We start from the raw sequence: 23,788 nt of genomic DNA on the forward strand, positions 1-23,788 counted from the left end.
GCTCATCAATATCTGTATTTCTAAGTGCATGTCCATTTATTTCCACTACGGCATCTGCTCCAGTATCGGTGTTTTTTCTGCCTCCAGAGCACCTTTTTGGATCCTCCTGTTTTGTAACGACTCAAAACAAGCTTCAGTCCAGAAGTTGTCTTTACTAATCTTTTTTCACAACTGTCCTTGTCAAGCTTATCATTTATACACAACTGAATCTCTGTGCAAAGCAAAAACATGTTTTATAATGTAATCCTTCCGTGTCGCACTATAGCTGCAATACTGACAACTGAATGGATATGTTCCAGTATGAACAACAAGGTGTCGCTGAGATTCTCCTTTGGTAAAACTGACATGATTGCATTTACCGCAGACATACTGGATTTCATTGTGCCTGTGAATATGCTGCACAAATGTGCCAACATCCCGGGTAGAAAACTTGCACTTTTCACAACGAAAATGTCCATGTACACAATGCTTTGATGTGAAATGCTTTGTCAAATCCAGCAATGTGTACAACTGCTCATCGTTACAAATTTCACATTTAACTAAAGTACTACGATGAGTACGCCGGTGCTGTTTGAATGACTGAAAATCATGTGCTGAAAATGTACACATCTCACAAGGATATGAAGGCAGTTCACCACGATGCAACAGCTGAAAATGTTTCTGAAGATCATTTGGGCTATATTTGGTATCATCTTTGCACTTTGTGCAGCTAAAATTAAGTATCTTTGCTGTTGTGTTAATTCCCTCTTCTTCAGCTTCCACTTTCAGATGCTTAGTCTGTCCTCCTGGACGAACAGAATGATTTCCATTTATAGCTCCTGATTTTAATGATTTTCGTGCAGTTTGTCGCTTTTGGAGACAGAACTTTTTCTCCCCATCAGCACCATGTTTTAATGAAATGGCATCAGAAATGGTTATCTTGGGCAATTCAATTTTTACAGTTTTTAGTTCATACGAAAAGTTTTTGTCTGGAAATGCTGGTTGGTATGTTACTGGAATACTAGAATCATTATGCGTTATGATACTTAAATTATGGTCTATTTCATTAAATGTCTTTGGAGCGTTATCTCCTAAAATGGTAGTCTGTTGTTCAATATCAAAACAAAGCTGTTCTTTCCCAGATTGCATGGTTTAAGTCTTCTGAGAATTCTAGCAAATCACATCTTATTTGTGCAGTCAAGGATATGGTAAAGAGTCATTTTTTGAAGATTCAAATGTTGTGCAACTTAATTTACCTGCAAATAAAACAAACTTAACATTAGGGCAATATGAAATTACTTTAGAATATTTAAAAACAGATTTAGTCAAGCTGTACACACTACATGACATTTCTAACAAGAGGAGAACATTCAACTATAGATGTGCTATAGCCTGCAAATGGAAAAAATAGAGTTTGACTTCAACATTACTTATGCATCTGAACTCTAAATTAAAAGGGGCAAATTCCAGCCTGGATCAAGTCCAGTATAAATTTTGGATTTTCTCTGGATCTGCTGAGAAATTAACCATATCTCCCTTGCCCAATCTGGAGAAAATCTTTAGTAGTAGTAGATTTGCAAAAATGTTCAATGGATTTCTAATTAAAATAGAGCATTGGAGCCAGTCCAATGGCAGTGCAAAGCATTCCACATGGAGGACCCGAGTCTAATTGGTGAATCAAGTCTTTCGTTCCTCAAGTCTGCTAGGGATACTGCGGACACACCAGTCACAGCCCTAAGGGAGTGAATTCCAGTCATGAAACAGTAGTGTTACTTAGTAGATGGCTTTACAGCTCATAATTTCAGGACTCTGGTTCATGGTCCCCAGCTGCAGACTATCTCTGCAATGATAGGGCTAGGCAAAGAGGGTAAAAATATCTGGCTAGTTGCAAATGATGGAACATATCTCAGCTTGGTTCCAAAAGAGGAACAGATGAGCACAAAGAAAAAACTAAAGCAATTCAGCAAGCTGCAAATTTTAGTAAGATTGAATTGACAAACTTTATTCTTTAAACAAACAAAAAAAGAAGTCACATCTCTGCATTAAAGCTAATAAAATAACATTCCAAGAAAGATACTCACTGACGGTAGCTGACACCAGAATCACCGCTGAAGCAATTTGCCAGCTGACAAAAGTGAAGTCTTGGCCTGCTTAAAATTCCTGCAGAAGATCAAAATAAGGTCCAATATGCAGGTGAAACAAGTGCTAAAGCATTCTGACTTTTGTTAAGATATACAATAACATGTACTAATTTGAAGCAAATGAAATCCCATGCAAAATCAAATAAGTGCGAGTGACTACACTAACTTTTAGTGCATAACCAAAATATGAGGTTTCTAACATGCTTTGTGGAAAATAAGATACAGGTTTGTAAAATTTGAAAAGGTGACCTTTTTGAAATTAAGAATATCTAAAGAACATACCTGTAAAAGAATGGTGTATAAGATAATTCAGAATATAAAGGGTACGAAAAATCTGTCTTACCTACAGTAGGAACGTAAGAATAACCATACAGTATCCTGCTTCCAACAGTGGCCAATTCAGGTCACAAGTACCCGACAGAATCCCAAATAGTAGCAAGATTCATGCTTCTGATCACAGGGACAAGCAAGGGCTTTCCTCATGTCTACCAAGAATAGACTATGGACTTTTCCTCCAGGAACTTTTCCAACCCTTTTTTAAATCCAGATACACTAACCACTGAAAACATATCCTCTGGCAACAAATTCCAGTGCTTAACTATATGTTGAGTGAAAAAATATTTCCTCTTGTTTGTTTTAAAAGTATTACCATGTAACATCCTTGAATGTGCCCTATTCTGTGCACTTTTAGAAAAAACAAAAACAAAAAAATAATAATTGGTTTACCCGTTTTAAACTACTTAGTATTTTGTAGACCACTATCATATCCCCCCTCAGCCATCCCTGTTACAAATGGAAGAGTCCTAACCTCTTAAACCCTTCCTCATATCAGAGGAGTTTCATCCCCTTAAGAATTTTGGCTGCCTTCTTTGAACCTTTTCTAATTCTGCTATATCTTTTTTTAAGATGTGACAATGGGACGACTTCCCTATGAGGAAAGGTTAAAGCGGCTAGGGCTCTTCAGCTTGGAGAAAAGGTGGCTGAGGGGAGCTATGATAGAGGTCTATAAAACTCAGTGGAGTTGAACGGGTAGATGTGAAGCATCTGTTTACGCTTTCCAAAAATACTAGGACTAGGGGGCATGCGATGAAGCTACAATGTAGTACATTTAAAAAGAATCTGAGAAAATTTTTCTTCACTCAACGTGTAATTAATCTGGAATTCGTTGCCAGAGAATGTGGTAAAGGTGGTTAGCTTAGCAGAGTTTAAAAAAGGTTTGGACAGCTTCCTAAAGGAAAAGTCCATAGACCATTATTAAATGGACTTGGGGAAAATCCACTATTTCTGGGATAAGCAGTATAAAATGTTTTGTACTTTTTTGGGATCTTGCCAGGTATTTGTGACCTGGATTGGCCACTGTTGGAAACAGGATGCTGGGCTTGATGGACCTTTCGTCTTTCCCAGTATGGCAATACTTATGTACAATGAAAGTTGCACATAGTAATCAAGGTGTGGTCGCACCACGGAGTAATACAGAGGCATAATTATATTCTTTGCCTTATTTTCTATCCCTTTCCTAATTTCTAGCACTCTCTTTGCTTTTTTGGCCCCCAGACACTACACACTGGGCAGAAGATTTCAGTGTATTGTCAGAATGACACCTAGATCTTTTTCTTGGGTGCTGATTCCTAGGGTGGAACCTAACATCACATACTTATTTAGATTCCTCTTCCCAATGTCCATCACTTTGCACTTATCTAAATTAAATCTCATCTGCCATTTGGATGCCCAGTCTTCTAACTTCCGAAGGTGTTCCTGCAATTTTTCACAATCAGCATGCATTTTAACAACTTTAAATAGTTGTGTTGTCTGCAAATTTAATCGTCTCGTTTGTCGTTCCCATTTCCAGATCATTAATAAATATGTTATATAGCACCGGTCCCAGTACAGATCCCTGGGCCACTCCACTATTCACCCTTCTCCAATGAACGAATTGGCCATTTAACCCTACCCTCTGTTTTCTATCCATCAACCAATTCCTCATCCACAACTGAATATTGCCTTCCATCCCATGGGTTTTTAATTTTATCAGGAGTCTCTCATGAGGGACTTTGTCAAACACTTTCAAAAATCTAGATACACTACTTTAACTGGCTCACCTTTATCCATATGTTTATTCACACATTCAAAGAAATGAAACAAATTGATGAGGCAAGACTTGCCTTGGCTGAATCCATTTTGACTCTGTCCCATTAAACCAGAAGTGCCCAAACCTCAGCCCTCGCCAGGTCGGATTTTCTCAATGAATATGCATGAGATCTATTTGCATACAATGGAGGCAGTGCATGCAAATAGATCTCATGCATATTCACTGAGGAAATCCAGACAGCCCAAAAGGACTGCGTTAAACCACGTTTGTCTAAATGTTCAGTGATTTTTTTTTTCTTAACAGCATCCACTATTTTGCCCAGCACTGCCATCAGGCTTACAGGTCTGTAACTTCCTGGATCACCCCTGGATCCCTTTTCAAACATAGGTGCCTTTCAGGTGCTGTGGAGGACTTGCAGCTCATCTGCATATCCTTTACAGCCTTCTCCGGGGTGACTCCCAGGTCCACTCCGATCCACTCAGGGCCTCCGCTCTAGGTGCCCAGCGCTCCCACCAGGTGCTGTGGAGGACTTGCAGCCCTTCTGCATATCCTCACAGCTGTATCCGGGGTAACTCCTAGGTCCACCCCAATCTTCCCAGGGCCCTCGCTCCAGGTACCCAGGGTTTCCAGGTGCTTTTTGGCTAGGATCAGGCAACCCTCAGCTCTACCACCAGCTGCCTTTCAGGTGCTGTGGAGGACTTGCAGCTCATCTGCATATCCTTTACAGCCTTCTCCACGGTGACTCTCAGGTCCACTCCGATCCACTCAGGGCCTCCGCTCTAAGTGCCGCACCGGGGCATTTTTCTCTTTACATTTATTTTTCTCCCAGTTACTACTTATGGCTCCAGTACACTTTCTTCTTGGTACTGTCCCCCATCTGAAACCACTGTACACTGCAGGAACACATTGTCCACCCGCTGTATTCATCATCTCACCATCTCTTTTTTTCCTCTTCCTTTTTCTCAGCTCTCAACCTTCAACATTGCCTTCCTTCCATTCATCCATCTCCTTTCTATCTGAGTACATCTCGCCTTCGTCGCTGTCGTCATACCTCTCCTACTCTTCTCCGTACTCTCTTGCTCCTTCTCCTGCTCTCCGCTGGGGACATTTATCCCAATCCTGGTCCTCCACATCAGCTCTCATCCTATTTGTGCAGGTCACACCATGATATCTCCAATCTAATTTCTCTTCCTCTCCTCCCCTCTTCTTCCCTGCTTTTCTCTTGCGCTCTGTGGAATGCCCACTCTATCTGTAACAAACTTTCCTACATCCATGACCTCTTTTTATATCTCTCATACTCTCCATCTGCTTGCCCTAACTGAAACTTGGCTTTACCCTGAAGACTTGTGCTTCAGTCGCAGCCCTATGCCATGGAGGTTATCTTTTCTCCCATACTCCTCGCCAGGTTGGCCGCAGAGGTGGTGTCGGGCTACTACTTTCACCCTCTTGTAGATTTCAACCTCTTCTTCCACCTCAGTCTCACTGTTTTTCTTCCTTCGAAGGCCACTCCATCCGTCTATTTGCTCCTCTGCCTCTCCGAGTAGCAGTCATTTATCAACCCCTGATAAGACCCTTTCTTTCTTCCTTTCTCACTGACTTTGATGCCTGGCTTTCCTTCTTTCTTGAACCTTCGTCTCCTTCCCTCATTCTTGGGGATTTTAACATTCATGCTAATGATCTCTCTGACTCTTATGCTTCTCAGTTTCTTGCTTTAACATCCCCCTTTCAATCTTCAACTGTGCTCCACTGTCCCCACTCACCAGAATGGCCACTGTCTTGATCTTATCCTTTTCTCAAACTGCTCACTCTCCAGTTTCTGTGCCTCAACTCTTCCCCTCTCTGACCATAATCTGATAACTTTCACACTTTGGACGGGACTGGGGAGCAGGGTGTTTAAGTGTGAAAGTTATCAGATTATGGTCAGAGAGGGGAAGAGTTGTAGCCTTTGTTTACATTTCTCTACATCAGCTTTTCTTACACCTTTTTTTCCTCTCTCCTTGTCAGCGCTTCTCGTTGATTTGATGTTTTCTACACATGCTACATTCACAGCCTGGTGTTTCCTCTACTACAAATGCCTGCTCTCAACATACTCTGACATCACCAGTAGCTCTGATATCTATCGCACTGCTCTATGTCCCTTGATGTAATCACTCAACCCCTCTTCTGATTTAAATACCTGATTAAGCATAAGTACATAAGTACAGGGTATGATACATACCTGTAGCAGTTGTTCTCCGAGGACAGCAGGCTGATTGTTCTCACGACTGGGTGACGTCCGCGGCAGCCCCCACCAACCGGAAAAAGCTTCGCGGGACGGTCGACACGCAGGGCACGCCCACCGCGCATGCGCGGCCGTCTTCCCGCCCGTGCGCGACCGCTCCCGCCAGTTGAATAACTAGCAAAAGATGAAACACACAACTCCAAAGGGGAGGAGGGAGGGTAGGTGAGAACAATCAGCCTGCTGTCCTCGGAGAACAACTGCTACAGGTATGTATCATACCCTTTCTCCGAGGACAAGCAGGCTGCTTGTTCTCACGACTGGGGTATCCCTAGCTCTCAGGCTCACTCAAAACAAGAACCCAGGTCAATTGAACCTCGCAACGGCGAGGGTACAACAGGAATTGACCTACGAAGAACAACTAACTGAGAGTGCAGCCTGACCAGAATAAATTCGGGTCCTGGAGGGTGGAGTTGGATTTACACCCCAAACAGATTCTGCAGCACCGACTGCCCGAACCGACTGTCGCGTCGGGTATCCTGCTGGAGGCAGTAATGAGATGTGAATGTGTGGACAGATGACCACGTCGCAGCCTTGCAAATCTCTTCAATAGTGGCTGACTTCAAGTGGGCCACCGACGCTGCCATGGCTCTAACACTATGAGCCGTGACATGACCCTCAAGAGTCAGCCCAGCCTGGGCGTAAGTGAAGGAAATGCAATCTGCTAGCCAATTAGAGATGGTGCGTTTCCCGACAGCGACCCCTAGCCTGTTAGGGTCGAAAGAAATAAACAATTGGGCGGACTGTCTGTTGGGCTGCGTTCGCTCCAAGTAGAAGGCCAATGCTCTCTTGCAGTCCAATGTGTGCAACTGACGTTCAGCAGGGCGGGTATGCGGCCTGGGGAAGAATGTTGGCAAGACAATTGACTGGTTAAGATGGAACTCCGACACCACCTTCGGCAGGAACTTTGGGTGGGTGCGGAGCACTACTCTGTTGTGATGAAATTTGGTATATGGAGCATGAGCTACTAGGGCTTGAAGCTCACTGACCCTACGAGCTGAAGTAACTGCCACCAAGAAAATGACCTTCCAGGTCAAGTACTTCAGATGGCAGGTATTCAGTGGCTCAAAAGGAGGTTTCATCAGCTGAGTGAGGACGACGTTGAGATCCCATGACACTGTAGGAGGCTTGATAGGGGGCTTTGACAAAAGCAAGCCTCTCATGAATCGAACTACTAAAGGCTCTCCAGAGATGGCTTTACCTTCCACACGATAATGGTAAGCACTAATCGCACTAAGGTGATTCCTTACTGAGTTGGTCTTGAGGCCAGACTCCGATAAGTGCAGAAGGTATTCAAGCAGGTTCTGTGCAGGGCAAGAACGAGGTTCTAGGGCCTTGCTCTCACACCACACGACAAACCTCCTCCACTTGAAAAAGTAACTCTTTTTAGTGGAATCCTTCCTAGAGGCAAGCAAGACCCGGGAGACACCCTCAGACAGACCCAACGCAGTGAAGTCTACGCCCTCAACATCCAGGCTGTGAGAGCCAGAGACTGAAGGTTGGGGTGCAGCAACGCTCCGTCGTTCTGCGAAATGAGAGTTGGAAAACACTCCAATCTCCACGGTTCTTCGGAGGACAACTCCAGAAGAAGAGGGAACCAGATCTGACGGGGCCAAAAGGGCGCAATCAGAATCATGGTGCCGTGGTCTTGCTTGAGCTTCAGTAAGGTCTTCCCCACCAAAGGTATGGGAGGATAAGCATACAGGAGGCCGGTCCCCCAATGGAGGAGAAAGGCATCCGACGCTAGCCTGCCGTGTGCCTGAAGTCTGGAACAGAACAGAGGCAGCTTGTGGTTGGTCTGAGAGGCGAAAAGGTCCACCGAGGGGGTGCCCCACGCTCGGAAGATCTTGCGTACCACTCTGGTATGGAGCGACCACTCGTGCGGTTGCATGACTCTGCTCAGTCTGTCGGCCAGACTGTTGTTTACGCCTGCCAGGTACGTGGCTTGGAGGAGCATGCCGAACCGACACGCCCAACGCCACATCCCGACGGCCTCCTGGCACAGGGGGCGAGATCCGGTGCCCCCCTGCTTGTTGACGTAATACATTGCAACCTGATTGTCTGTCCGAATTTGGATAATTTGGCAGGACAGCCGATCTCTGAAAGCCTTCAGTGCGTTCCAGATCGCTCGGAGCTCCAGGAGGTTGATCTGCAGATCCTTTTCCTGGAGGGACCACAGACCCTGGGTGTGAAGCCCATCGACATGGGCTCCCCACCCCAGGCGAGATGCATCCGTCGTCAGCACTTTCGTGGGCTGCGGAATTTGGAATGGACGTCCCAGGGTCAAATTGGTCCGGATGGTCCACCAGAGCAGTGAAGTGCGGCAACTGGTGGAGAGGCGGATGACATCTTCTAGATTCCCGGTGGCTTGGAACCACTGGGAAGCTAGGGTCCATTGAGCAGATCTCATGTGAAGACGAGCCATGGGAGTCACATGAACTGTGGAGGCCATATGACCCAGAAGTCTCAACATCTGCCGAGCTGTGATCTGCTGAGACGCTCTGGTCTGCGAAGCCAGGGCCAAGAGATTGGTGGCCCTCGCTTCGGGAAGGTAGGCCTGAGCCGTCTGGGAGTTCAGCAGCGCTCCTATGAATTCCAGAGACTGAGTTGGCTGGAGATGGGACTTTGGGTAATTTATCACAAACCCCAGCAGCTCCAGAAGTTGAATAGTGCACCGCATGGACCGGAGGGCTCCTGCCTCCGAGGTGTTCTTGACCAGCCAATCGTCGAGATATGGGAACACGTGCACTCCCAGCTTGCGTAGGTAGGCTGCTACCACCACGAGGCACTTGGTAAACACTCGTGGGGCAGAGGCGAGCCCAAAGGGCAGCACACAATACTGAAAGTGCCGTGCGCCCAGGCGGAATCTGAGATACTGTCTGTGAGCTGGCAGTATCGGTATGTGAGTATATGCGTCCTTTAAATCCAGGGAACATAGCCAATCGTTTTTCTGAATCATTGGCAGAAGGGTGCCCAAGGAAAGCATCCTGAACTTTTCTTTGACCAGGAATTTGTTCAGGCCTCTCAGGTCTAGGATGGGACGCATCCCCCCTGTTTTCTTTTCCACAAGGAAGTACCTGGAATAGAATCCCTGCCCTTCCTGCCCGGGTGGTACGGGCTCGACCGCATTGGCGCTGAGAAGGGCGGAGAGTTCCTCTGCAAGTACCTGCTTGTGGTGGGAGCTGAAAGACTGAGCTCCCGGAGGACAATTTGGGGGCAGGGAGGCCAAATTCAGGGCGTATCCGCACCGCACTATTTGGAGAACCCACTGGTCGGAGGTTATGAGAGGCCACCTTTGGTGAAAAAATTTTAACCTCCCTCCGACCGGCAGATCGTCCGGTACGGACACTTGTAGGGCGGCTATGTTCCCGTGGATCCAGTCAAAAGCCCGTCCCCGGCTTTTGCTGTGGAGGCGCAGGGGGCTGCTTAGGCGCACGCTGTTGACGAGAACGAGCGCGCTGGGGCTGTCCCTGTGCCTGACGAGGCCTTCGGGCCGGCTGGTTGTACCTACGCTTCGCAAAAGAATAGGGTGCAGCCTGCCGGGCCCGGGAAAAAACGTCCACCTGTGGAGGTGGATGCTGAAGGCGCCCGGTGGGAGAGCTTGTCGAGAGCGGTTTCCCGCTGATGCAGTTGGTCCACCATCTGCTCGACCTTCTCACCGAAAATGTTATCCCCCCGGCAAGGGACGTCGGCCAGTCTCTGCTGGGTGCGGTTGTCCAGGTCAGAGGCACGCAGCCATGAGAGCCTGCGCATCACTATACCTTGGGCCGCAGCACGAGATGCCACGTCACAGGTGTCAAAAATACCCCTGGACAGGAACTTTCTGCACGCCTTCAGCTGCCTGACCACCTCCTGATAAGGCCTGGACTGCTCCGGCGGGAGCTTATCGACCAGGTCCGCCAGCTGTTGCACATTGGTCCGCATGTGGATGCTCATATAGAGCAGGTATGACTGGATGCGGGTCACGAGCATGGAGGATTGGTAGGCCTTCCTCCCAAACCGAGTCCAGAGTGCGAGCCTCCCGCCCCGGGGGCGCCGAGGCGGTATCCCTCGAACTCCGTGCCCTCTTGAGAGCAGAATCCACGACCGCTGAGTCATGGGGCAACTGGGGCCGCATGAGCTCTGGGTCAGAGTGGATCCTGTACTGGGACTCTGCTTTCTTGGGAATGGTGGGGTTAATTAATGGTCGCACCCAGTTCCGAAGCAGCGTCTCCTTCAGGACATTGTGCAGCGGCACCGTGGAGGACTCTCTAGGTGGTGATGGATAGTCGAGGACCTCGAGCATCTCGGCCCTCGGCTCTTCCACAGAGACCACGGGGAAGGGAATGCTGATAGACATATCCCGCGCAAAGGAGAGACTCTCAGGAGGTGAGAGCTTCCTCTCCGGTGAAGGCGTGGGGTCCGAGGGGAGGCCCGTAGACTCCTCTAAGGAGAAATATCTCGGGTCCTCCTCTTCCCCCCACGAGTCCTCATCCTCGGTATCGGACATTAGCTCATGTAGCTGAGTCCGGTACCGGGCCCGGCTCGACGTCGAGGCACCAAGGTCTCGGTGTCGTCGAGCGGTGGACTCCCGCGCCGGCGGGGACGGAGCTCCCTCCATCGACGTCGACGGGGACTCCACCTGCGTGGCTGTCGAGACCGGCACCGCAAGCGGCGGCGGTGTCGACGTCCCCGGCGCCGGGCTAGAGCTCGCCGGCGCCACAGTCATCGGCGCCGAGGGCGCAAGCACCCCCGGCGCCGGCACCGCCTGGCGCATCAGCCCTTCCAGGATCCCCGGAAGGATGGCTCTGAGGCACTCGTCCAGGCCCGCTGCCGGAAAAGGCGGTGGGGCCGGTAAGGGTGTCGGTGCCGGAAGCTGCTGGGAGCCAGGAGACGGCACCGAGGTGCCGGAACCCCGACGCGTCGGTACCTCCACAACCGACGGAGACCTCTCCTCTCGACGATGACGCTTCGGCGTCGACTCCTCTTCGGGATGCACCGAGGGCGTCCGGTGACGACGCTTCTTGTCCTTTTTTCGATGCACGTCACCGGCGCCGGATGGCATGGAGGAGGAGGAGGTCGATCCCCCTCGGTCTCGAGGTACCGGGTCAGACAGGGTTCGGTCCCGTGGCTCACGAGCTGAGGGAGTGACCGGGGCCGATTACCCACGCGGCCTCTCAACCCCACTCTCACCGGCGGACCGGCGGGCCGACGGGACCTGTTCTCCTGGGGTCGCTGCCATCGGTGCAGATGTCTCGGGCATCGATACCGGTACCGAAGAACCGGCCTTCGATACCGATGCCGTCGAGGTCGACGTCGAGGGGCCGGCGCAAGTTCCAAAAAGACGGTCCCGCAGAACTTGCCTCGCAACCTGAGTCCGTTTCCGGAGACCGAGACACAAAGCACACGACTTGAGATTATGCTCCGGCCCGAGGCACTGGAGGCACCAAGCGTGGGTGTCGGTCTGCGAGATCGGCCGGCCGCAGCGACCACACTTTTTAAATCCACTCGGGACCTTCGAGGACATCGACGGAAAAATCGCGTCGGCGAAGTCAAAGTCGTCAATGGTGGCTAAAATCACACCACGAAAAAATAACGACCGAGCGACCACTAGGCCGCAACGTGGCGTCCCCGCTGGAAGCGAGGGAAAAGGGGAGCGCGTGCTCCACACGCGCAGAGATTTTTTTTTTTTTTTTTTTAACAAACAAGAAGAGGGAAAACCGAACGGTAATCCGAGCGAAGCGGCGATCCGCGTAAACGCGGTCGAAAAATCCGGCGGCTGAAACAGAGAGAGTGGCAGAAGCACAACTCTCTCCAGTCGCGGAAAAAAAGGAACTGGCGGGAGCGGTCGCGCACGGGCGGGAAGACGGCCGCGCATGCGCGGTGGGCGTGCCCTGCGTGTCGACTGTCCCGCGAAGCTTTTTCCGGTTGGTGGGGGCTGCCGCGGACGTCACCCAGTCGTGAGAACAAGCAGCCTGCTTGTCCTCGGAGAAATATAAGTACATAAGTAATGCCACACTGGGAAAAGACCAAGGGTCCATCGAGCCCAGCATCTTGTCCACGACAGCGGCCAATCCTGGCAAGCTTCCCAAACGTACAAACATTCTATACATATTATTCCTGGAATTGTGGATTTTTCCCAAGTCCATCTAGTAGCAGTTTATGGACTTGTCCTTTAGGAAACCGTCTAACCCCTTTTTAAACTCTGCCAAGCTAACCGCCTTCACCACGTTCCTCCGGCAACGAATTCCAGAGTTTAATTATGCGTTGGGTGAAGAAAATTTTTCTCTGATTTGTTTTAAATTTACTACACTGTAGTTACATCGCATGCCCCCTAGTCCTAGTATTTTTGGAAAGCATGAACAGATGCTTCACATCCACTTGTTCCACTCCACTCATTAATTTTATATATCTCTATCATGTCTCCCCTCAGCCGTCTCTTCTCCAAGCTGAAAAGCCCTAGCCTCCTTAGTCTTTCTTCATAAGGAAGTCGTCCCATCCCCGCTATCATTTTAGTCGCCCTTCGCTGCACCTTTTCCAATTCCACTTTCGAGATGCGGCGACCAGAATTGAACACAATACTCAAGGTGCAGTCGCACCATGGAGCGATATAACGGCATTATAACATCCTCACACCTGTTTTCCATACCTTTCCTAATAATACCCAAGATTCTATTCGCTTTCCGAGCCACAGCAACACACTGAGCAGAAGGTTTCAGTGTATTATCGACAACAACACCCAGATCCCTTTCTTGGTCTGTAACTCCTAACGTGGAACCTTGCATGACGTAGCTATAATTCGGGTTCTTTTTTCCCACATGCATCACCTTGCACTTCCTCACATTAAACGTCATCTGCCATTTAGCCGCCCAGTCTCCCAGTCTCGTAAAGTTCTTCTGTAATTTTTCACAATCCTGTCACGAGTTAACAACTTTGAATAACTTTGTGTCATCAGCAAATTTAATTACCTCGCTAGTTACTCCCATCTCTAAATCATTTATAAATATATTAAAAAGCAGCGGTCCTAGCACTGACCCCCCGAGGAACCCCATTAACTACCCTTCTCCATTGTGAATGCTGCCCATTTAACCCCACTCTCTGTTTCCTATCCTTCATACAACCCACTTACTGCTGACACAGCGCTTTCCCATTTGGCATTCACCGAACCTATACCAACTCAGAGGTACGTTTGAATTCAGTATTTTCTCATTTTGCCGCTGTTCCTACTAGAGCTACTCTAGCTTCTCCTTCTGCACCCGGAGAGTTTTGGTATACTTACACCTCTCTCATAATACGAACAGTATTTCTTGATTCTGCACCATTCAAGGACTACTACTCTGTCACCCTTGTTTTTCCTTTAATTCCTCTGTATGTCACTACATATCATCCTTTTATTCAGTGCTTTCTTTGCTTCACTCTTCACTTTTGCAACTGTTCGACTCTCTGTATATAAAGCGCTTTACTCCTCATTTCACATTAATGCTCCTGCAGCTTTTCGGCTTTTTCTATATATATCATTTTAGCGCTCCACTCCCCAGTTCACTCTTGCACTCGCCCTATTTTTCGGTTTTATCTTGTATACTGTCCCTCCCATTCTCCATGTTTCAACCTCACAGTAGGTTAAATGCACTAGTTGCACACATGAACCCGCCTTCCTTACTCTGCCTCAGTCTTTCATATCCATTATGGCCTCCCATTTGTCCTCTTTCCCAGACCTCCATATTTTTCTAGCTCCTGCAATCTTATCCTGTATGCTCACCATTCACCAGTCTATTTATTTATTCATATTGTCGTTTTTCCCACAAGCACTACTCTAGCTTTTCTTTCCGCACCCAGTGAGTTTCTGTTTGCATACACCATTCTCATAATATGCACTGGGGTTTTTTGACCCTGTGGTTCCATTATCTGCACCACTCAAGAATTACTAATCTATCAACCTTGCTTTTTCCCCCAATTCCTCTGCATGTCACCATATATCAGCCTTTTATTCAGTGCTTGGCTTCATTCACCACTTTGTTTCGGCACTTCTGCAACTGTTTGACCCCCTGTATATACAGCGCTTTACTCCTCATTTCATGCTCAGCACTCCTGCAGCTTTCCGGCTCTTTTCTATATACCACCTTAGCATTCTATTCCCCAGCTCACTCCTGCATACCCTCTTTTTTACTTCACTGTAGGATGAGTGCAATAGTTATATACATGCACCTGCCTTCTTTATTCTGTCTCTGCTTCATTTGTCTGCTTTCCCCAACCTCCGTATCCTTTTCTTCGCAGCTTCCAAGTCTTGCAATCGTATCCTGTATGCTCACCATTCACCAGACTTTTTAAAGGTATACACTTTCTGCAGTGTATCTTGTACACCTCTTTGACCTTGTTTATATAACCACTGCTGAATCAATCACACCTCAACTAGAAATTCTCAATCAGATTGCAACATAAAAGTGTAGCCGGCAAACTAAATTGCGTCCTATTCTACAGACCGCCAGGCACTTAGAGCGAAGCATATATAACCTTAATGGATTTCATATCGGCCACTTGTACATCTAACTCAAACATACTAGTCACTGGGGACATTAACCTTCATTTAGAAGACCCAAACTCAACTGGTGTCCAAGATTGTAAGGAATTCTTCCATAACGCTCATCAGACGACGTAGCACAAGAGCCCGATAATATTGTTTGAAATTGGCTATTATGCCCTGATCCATAGGTTGGATCAGTGAGGTAGTGTTTGGTGGCAGGAAGACTATCTTGACGTTAGACAGCCTGACATCATCACTGTGTGCAGCACAATTATCACAAAGCAACAAAATCTGATGCTTTTGTGCCCGCATTCTAGTGTCTAACTTCTTCAGCCACTGCTTCCAAATTTCCCCAGTCATCCATGAATTAGCGTTAGCCTCGTATGACACAGGAAGTCGCTTAACATTCTTGAAGTAACGGGGCTGTTTGCTCTTTCCAATGACGAGTGGTTCCAACTTCTCACTCCCATCCATATTGCAGCAAAGGAGGCTCGTCAGTAGGTCCTTTAACGTTTTACTTCCTCTAGTTTCGGCTTGATTGAATGCAAGTGTTCCATCAGGAATCGCTCGCCAGTAGAGACCGTTTTCGTCAGCATTGAAAATGTCACGAGGTGCAAACTCGTTCAAGATGGTAGGAAGAACAAACAACCCAATTTTCAGCACCAAAGTCATCAGCATCTTGTTTTTCACCATGCTGTTTCTTGAATTTTATGTTGTTCCTCTCCTTCCATCTTTCCAAACATCCAACAGTGGCTTTGAATTCAGTTAGTCCAAGACTTTCAGCTAGCTGATTAGCTTTCTCCATAAGCAGTGGACCACTGACAGGAAACTGTCTGCACCTGACTTGAGAAAACCACCGAAGAGCATCTTCTACATCCTCAGCTTTACCCGCCTGTTTTCATTTCCTGTGTGGATTTGTACTGTTTTGCCAGTCTTCCAGAAGCTGATCGTTCTGTTTCAAGATACATGAAATTTGACTGGGATTGACACCATATTCTTTAGCAATAGATGCTTGACTTGTTTTCTAGTTTTTTTAAGAACTTCTATTCGTTCAGCCAGTGTTAAAGTCTTACAATTGCGCGATGACGACTCCAGTGTACACTCTAACAACTTTCTTTCACTTATTCTGCCTGTGGCAGTTAACCAACGAGATTTCAAATTTACCACCCCTTTGTCACGTGACAATCAGCTTCCATATTCCGTGCATGCGCTTATGCAGAGTCTTTCCTGCAGAGGATTGGTCATAAACCATGCATATAAGCGAATCTTGCACTTATCAGTGGTGCGCTAAACAGAAGTTTGTCCCTAAAGAAACTGATGGTGCCAAAAACAGGACCGAAGTACGATATGCAGTTAAACAGAGCATGCGCTTATCCGACGTGCACTTAAATGGAGTGCACTGTATATATATATAATAATTTGTCCATCTGCGTCCCTCGCTGGCTGGGTTCGAAACCATATGCGAGCCACTGGACATGGATGGGATGGGAGGGGAGGGCAGAGGAGAATCGCTGGGCATGGAGGGGAAGGCAGGGGAGAGAGGAGAAATCGCTTAGACGAGAGTCAGTGGACATGGATGGGAGGGGAAGGCAGTGAAGAATCACTGGACATGGATTGGATTGGAGAATCGCTGGACATGGAGGAGAGGCAGGGGAGAGAGGAGAAAAATCACTTAGAAAGCCTTCTTAGGGCCCGTTTCAATTTTCGCGAAATGGGCTTTTTTGCTTTTATATATATATATATATATATATATATATATATATATAATTTTACACATTTGTATCTATATCTACATATTTTATTCTCCAGACTCCTGAGGAAGGCATTGTTTGCCGAAACACTGTGCTGTGTCGAGTCTTATCTACCATTAAAGAACATTTTTACACTTTTTGTCTCCTTGGGTTTTTTGGAAGTGTCTTGTTGATCACGCTACTTCCCTGCTTCTGCTTAATTTTCCTCAGACACATCTATTATCTGTTTAAGTGTTGTTATGTAACTACTTCACTGAAATGTTTAAATTAGCTAATGCTGATATCATGCCTGATTAATTTTTTATTGTTGGGCAAAAAACAAACAAAAAAAGAATTCTGGGGCCCTTTTACTACCGCCCTTTTACTACCGCCGGCCCAAAGTGACTACCGGCAGTAGCTCCACCTTTAGCGCATGTCATTTCCAAAGTTACGAAAAATACCTCCATAATTTCTAGCGCATGGCCCTTTTTTTTACATACTTTTTACCCGCTGCGGTAAAAAGGGCTCTGGCCTGCAGCAAAAATGCAGGGCCCTTTTTACCGCAGCTTGGTAATGTAGAAATATACTGTCACTTGCTCTCAGTAAAATACAGGTCAATGGCTCAGGCTAAGAGCTAGGCCTCTTAAAATCAAAAATCACCTCTGATACAAAATATATTTCACTGCAGCTCAAGCTGAAGGGAGTTTCCAGAGAGCTGGCAAGGGAGGGGGCATTTGCTCTTGTCAACAATCCTGGGACTGGCACCTGCGAGAAGTCATGAGCTAAGATGTTTTGGCTAATGCAAGTGAGTAGTGAGTCAGATGCAAGTAGAAGGAGGGGGAGCTGAGGAGGGCAAAATGACCTGTGATGTTATTTCTTCGCAGATGTTGTCCTAAACATAATTTGTTTATACTTAGGGCTTGAGAACATGTGAAGTCATTCTTATCAACTGATAAGGGCCAAGAGCTCTGGTGAGAAAGCTAGGGTCCACTGGAATGAATAGGGTCAAAATGGTATAAAAAAGGCAGTCAGAAGGGTATAGATCAGAAGACTTCAAAAGGCTGGAGACAGACGTGTCATGAGGTGCTGTTCTACCATACCAATACCTGGTTGCCTGTACTGCCTTTGGGTAAGATGCTGTTCCTAATAAATTATCTTACTATATCCACTGAATACTGGGTTTCTTTCTAATTATTGAGCTTGCCACTGCCCAGACTGTTTAAAACTGTCATGAGCAGGCACAAGGTCTGGGTAATTAAGTATTTAGAGGGGATGTGCAATTCTTTCCAGGATAGTAGAATGCCTATGGTTTCCGCTGCCCAACAGAGGTGGCAGACCTAATTATTAATCAGTAAAAGGATCCCTCTATTACCAGAGGAAGAAGGTGGCCTTTACAAAAGAATTTCTCCATCTGTAAGTTTAACTGAGTTTCTGGAAGACTACACTTTATGTATTTTTTTGCAACACAGAACAATAACCCCCTGCACAAAGCCGCGCAGTAATGCCGATACAGACCATTCACTCTGAATGGGCTGTGCTGGCATTACTGCACCAGCAGCCGGGGGAGTAAGTTACCTATTTTGAAGCTGTAGTTTAAGAAGACACCTTTGTGATATAGCTTGTGCTGCGCAATCAAGATATTTCTTCCTTCAGCTAAATCCTAGGGTTTGGCTCTGGGAGGAACTTTCCTTTTCAAATTTCCTTTTAAATGTTGTGGGACATATTTTTATTTTATTGCACTTGTATCCCACATTTTCCCACCTATTTGCAGACTCAATGAGGAAAGCTACAAGTTTGTTGATGCAACTCATTTATTAAAAAAAAAAAAAAACCATTCTAGTGGAACATTCTGTTTGAGGGAAAGGGAAGGCTTTGTGTTGACAGATGATGTGAGGATTGGAGTTTATGGGTTATAAAGGACTAATTGTTGTCTCTCTTATTGCCTTTCTAATGATTTAGGCTAATTAACTTATTTTCTTTTTATATTTGTTTGCTTGCTGCTGTTTCTCTTTATCTGTATTTAAACGTAAATTAAATGAACAAATTATTAAAAACAACAATTGTCAGAGCATTCAACCAGTTTTCAAGTATTTGTAGATCCCTTCTGGAATAAAATTCTCTAGACCAGTGGTTTTCAACACATTCCTCAAGGACCACCTGGCCAGTTGGGTTTTCAGGATATCCATAATATATACAGGCCCGAAATACATTAGCCTGCACTTCCCTTCATTGTATGCAAATCTCTCTCATGCATATCCAGTGTGGGGTATCAAGTTTATTCGAAGTCTTGATATACCACTTAGGAGAGAACCCATCAAAGCGGTTTACAACGCACTTATATTAAATAAGGTAGAAAGAAACTACAATAAAAATAGGCAAGAAAAGGAAAATGTAAAACAAATACTGTAGAAAAACAGCAAAACAAAACAAAAAAAGGCATAATAGCACACACCAAAACAAAAGAAATGCCGTTATTTGACATTCCCAGAATCAGAAGACAATGATGGCGTGCAAGGACCAAAAGCCTGGGTAAAAAATAGTAAGCCTTAAGATGGGCTTTTTTACAAGTGGGCAGCAAGGTTTCCAACCACTGGTATCCTTAAAACCTGACTGGTTTGTCCCCGAGTACTAGAATGAAAACCACTGCTGTAAATAGTTCAATTTTTGGCTCAATAGCAGAATCCCTCAAAATGTTACAGAGGTAAAAGTTTTGTATGGATGAATTGGGCCACAATTCCTCAAGGGTGATGTGACAAATTGATCTACAGTTATAGGAAGCATTTCAGTTACTGGCGTTAAGGTTTGACATGCATTTCGTTTCACACAAGGATACTTTCAGATGAATCTTTTTGTTGAATATCAAAATATAGCCTTTTGCCAAGTTATTTATTCGGTGAGATTTCTCTCTTATCAGAGTTTAAATTAGATCCAAACATAGTTTGCAAATACATTGCTAAAATACCATATTATTAAGAAAAGGCAGAATACAGAATCTATGAGAGATTTTTAATACCTCTAGTGTATAAATACAAAGAAGCCAAGCTGCCTTCAATAGAAAGGAGGCTCTGTAACATGAGGATCGTAAGATGAGAAAGAGGAATAATCTAAGGAAATACGCATTTATAGAAAACAGGGATGGTTACTTGAACAGCCTCACAAGGACAGTATCAAATTCAAGATGACATGGGTCAAGCACAGACCTGTGAGGAACAAGGGATTACAGAGCTAATCAATTGGTGCGAGAGGGCAGACTGGATAAATTGTATGTTTCTTCATGTCATGTTCTACATTTCTAAAACCAAAATATGAAGAGTCTAAAAACAGTCCCATCAATAACTCAAAACTGTACCTAGCACCGCTGCTTGGAAGAATATGTTAATAATGTGATGGAGAAGTAGCCTAGTAGTTAAAACAGAACTGATATAATGCTTGGTTCCTTGTAAGTTTGCGAAAGTCACTTACCTCCTAATTCTATACATAGTACTCAAAATTGCGTGCAATTTAATTGCTCAGAGTCAATTAATGCTGATAACTGGGCAGTAAATTGGCACCGATTGCCAATAATAGGAATTTACGTGTGTATCTTTATAGTCGCTAGTCTATAAAGATGTGCGCATAAATTTGACTGCATTTACCTGGAAAGGGGGCGTGGACATGGGCAGGTCAGTGGCGTTTGTACGATTTGCATGCTGTGTTATAGAATTGGGGGATCCACATCTAATTTAGGCATGGAGATTTATACTACAGTTCAGTTGGTATAAATCCTGGCACACAAAACTGGACATGGATCCCAGCACTATTCTATAAACAGCTTAGCGTGCTTTATTTTTGCCACTTATTTACAGAATTGAGTCCTTAACCTATTTTTGCCTATGGTTCAAACTTAGGGTCCTGTTTACTAAGCTGCGTTATAGGCGAGTTAGCATTTTTAATGTGCATTAACCAAGTATGAGCGTTAACAGTGTACGCGCCTACACAGTTAGCGCACACGCTAATTGTAGGCGCGTTAAAAATGCTAACGCATCTTAGTAAACAGGGCCCTTAGGGTCTACTTTACTAACACGTTATTATGTATTAATACTAGTTGTATTTCTAATTACTAAACAAGCCCCATTAATAATAGTGAGACTTGTACCTTAAATATTAAGGTGCACTAACCAATGTTAGTAAATCCGGCCCTTAGATCGTAAGCATTCTTGGGCAAGAAGGTAAATATGTATTGTACCCTATTGTTAATTTGTTGTCAGCTCAGATTTGGATAGAGTAATACATCTAAAACCAAAATAAAATTCTATAAAATCATTTACAACATGCACCTACCTGTCCTCCTAAGCTAGTAGAAATATAAAAGCCTTTGCTGGTCCATGAAAGTTCTACATATAAATAGATGTGTGGATGTGTACGAGTATGCATATATACACAGACAACTTCAATCAAAAATGAAAACAAATTCACTTTATGACTAATTGCAGGGGAAAAGACCTCAAACGTCGCACGAATCATATCACATGCCCTTATTAATGGCATGCAAAGGGATCTGTCTTTAGCAACAATTTCAATCACAGGTCAAAAACCCCAGTTTTGTTAAAATAAATGTGCAAAGTTCAAACATTCATGGTGTGCTGTATGTCAATGTCTTACAACAGCCCCAAGTACAGGATCAAATGGGCAGAAACGAGACACATAGCTTAGATCCCATGGCAGCAGATTCAGCACTTTGCTGTGCGAGTGACTGCAAGAAAAAAAAATCTTCTGTCTGGCGAAATGGGTGCCTGCAAGATCCTCTGATCTAAGCTAAGTGTCATGTTTCTGCCCATTTGATCCTGTGTTATGAACACTGACACACACACAAAATCATTCTGTGAGCTGAACCTGAGCTGCAAACCAGGTGATGCAATAAGATAGCACGCCTAAATATTCATTAAATCCAACATAAAACACCTATACATAGTAAACATAGTAAATGACGGCAGATAAAGACCTGTAAGGTCCATCCAGTCTGCCCAACAAGATAAACTCATTTTCCATGGTATGTGATACTTTATATGTATACCAGAGTTTGATTTGTCCTTGCCTTTCTCAGGGCACAGACCGTAGAAGTCTGCCCAGTACTGTTCTTGTACTAAGTTCTGAAGCTAACATTAAAGCCCCTTAAAATTTACACTCCAGCCCATCCCTATCTATTCAGTCATGATCAGGGCATAGACCGAAGAAGTCTGCCCAGCTCCAGTTTTGTTTCCAATTACTGGCGTCGCCACCCAATCTCCGCTAAGATTCCACAGAACCATTCCTTCTAAACAGGATTCCTTTGTGTTTATCCCACGCATGTTTGAATTCCATTACCGTTTTATCTCCACCACCTCCTGCGGGAGGGCATTCCACATATCCACCACTCTCTCCGTGAAAAAATACTTCCTGACATTAGGCCTGAGTCTGCCCTCCTTCAACCTCAATTCGTGACCTCTAGTTCTACCGCCTTCCCGTCTCTGGAAAAGGTTTGATTGCGGATTAATACCTTTCAAATATTTGAACATCTGTATCATATCACCCCCGTTTCTCTTTTCCTCCAAGGCATACATGTTCAGGTCAGCAAATCTCTCCTTGTACGGTTTGCAACGCAAATCCCATACCATTTTCGTAGCTTTTCTTTGCACCGCTTCCAGTCTTTTTACATCTTTAGCAAGATACGGCCTCCAAAACTGAACACAATACTACAAGTGGGGCCTCGCCAACAATTTGTAGAGGGGCATCAACACCTTCTTTCTTCTGCTGGTTATGCCCCTCTCTATGGAGCCTAGCATCCTTCTGGCCACGGCCGTCACCTTGTCGCATTGTTTCTTCATCTTCAGATCCTCCGACACCAACGCCCCAAGGTCTCTCTCCTGAGTCAAGATTACTAAACTCTCCCCTCCTATCCGGTATCTCTCTTTTGGGTTTCCGCACCCCAAGTGCATCACTCTACACTTTTTTTTTTTTTAAATATTTTATTTATAATTTTACATTTATTAAACAACATAAATGTAATGGAAATACAAGAAATTGATTTAAAAAAGAAAAAATTAGAATGGAAATTACATCAATTACTTTGGCCACAAATAAAGATCCAAATACTAGGAAAACAGAAGGAAATTAATTGTCCATAAGCGTGAAGAGCAAGTTTATCCTGCAAGCCAACTTTACAGCATATTACATTCTTTGGGTTCAACTAAGGAGTATTAACACTTTCCTTTGCTATTATAAATTGTTGCAGTTTTAAGGGGTCAAAGAATACATAGTTATTCGATTGTAGGGATACTAAGCATCTACAAGGAAATTTCAGTTTAAAAACTGCACCCAGGTTGAGAAGTCTTGCCCTATATTGCAAGAATTCTCTCCTCCTCCTCTGCGTGTCCCTCGTCAAACCAGGAAAATTTGAACCCTCGAACCCAGAAAAACTGCATTAACAGGTTGAAAATAAATCTTAAAGATGTTGTTCCTGTCCATTTCAAAGGCAAAAGTACCCAGCAGAGTGGTCCGTTCCGTCACTACATCCAAGGAACTCTCTAAAAATTCAGTTAGGTTTAACTGCTGGTTTTGCGGTTGTTGTTCATTTAAGTTGTTTGTAGCTCCTGTTGTGTACTGGGCCTTGACAACGGGTGGAAAACCCTCCACTGGTAGACACAGCACGTCACCGAAATATTTCCTTAACATCTCCACTGCTGGAATCAGTGGGGACTTGGGGAAATTTATAAACCGCAAATTATTCCTTCGGAATTGGTTATCAAGAAATTCAATTTTTCGTGCCTGAATTTCCTTGTCTTTGATTAAGTTAGTCACAATATTCTTAAGTTTAGCGACTTCTCCTTCCAACAATGCTGTTTTATCCAATTGTTCTTGAACTTTAACAGTCAAAGTTTGGGAAATTTGTTTAACCCCCACAATCTCTTCTTTAAGAGAATTTGTTACCATTTTAAGGGAAGTGTTTAGTCCTTGAATTGAGTCCCAGAGCACTTCTAGTGTGACAACAGCCGGTCTTACCGCTATCCCACTACCGTCTGGGGTGCCTCCTCGATCTGAGAGCGATTCCCTCAG

The 23,788-nt window shown here is 45.2% G+C and overlaps 1 protein-coding gene across 1 annotated transcript in view; it reads right to left on the reverse strand.

The window, feature by feature from the left end:
- The window catches only part of ZNF518A (zinc finger protein 518A), a 32,722-nt gene that overhangs the window by 5,653 nt on the left and 3,281 nt on the right, over positions 1 to 23,788 (reverse strand). Inside the window, 4 exon segments of the mRNA XM_030202998.1 lie at positions 1 to 76; positions 78 to 206; positions 208 to 1,235; positions 2,061 to 2,139. Coding sequence (XP_030058858.1) covers positions 1 to 76; positions 78 to 206; positions 208 to 1,128 — 1,126 coding nt within the window. The 5' untranslated portion in view covers positions 1,129 to 1,235; positions 2,061 to 2,139.

The sequence above is a fragment of the Microcaecilia unicolor genome, chromosome 5 (assembly GCF_901765095.1).
Source record: "Microcaecilia unicolor chromosome 5, aMicUni1.1, whole genome shotgun sequence".
Classification (NCBI taxonomy): Eukaryota; Metazoa; Chordata; class Amphibia; order Gymnophiona; family Siphonopidae; genus Microcaecilia; species Microcaecilia unicolor.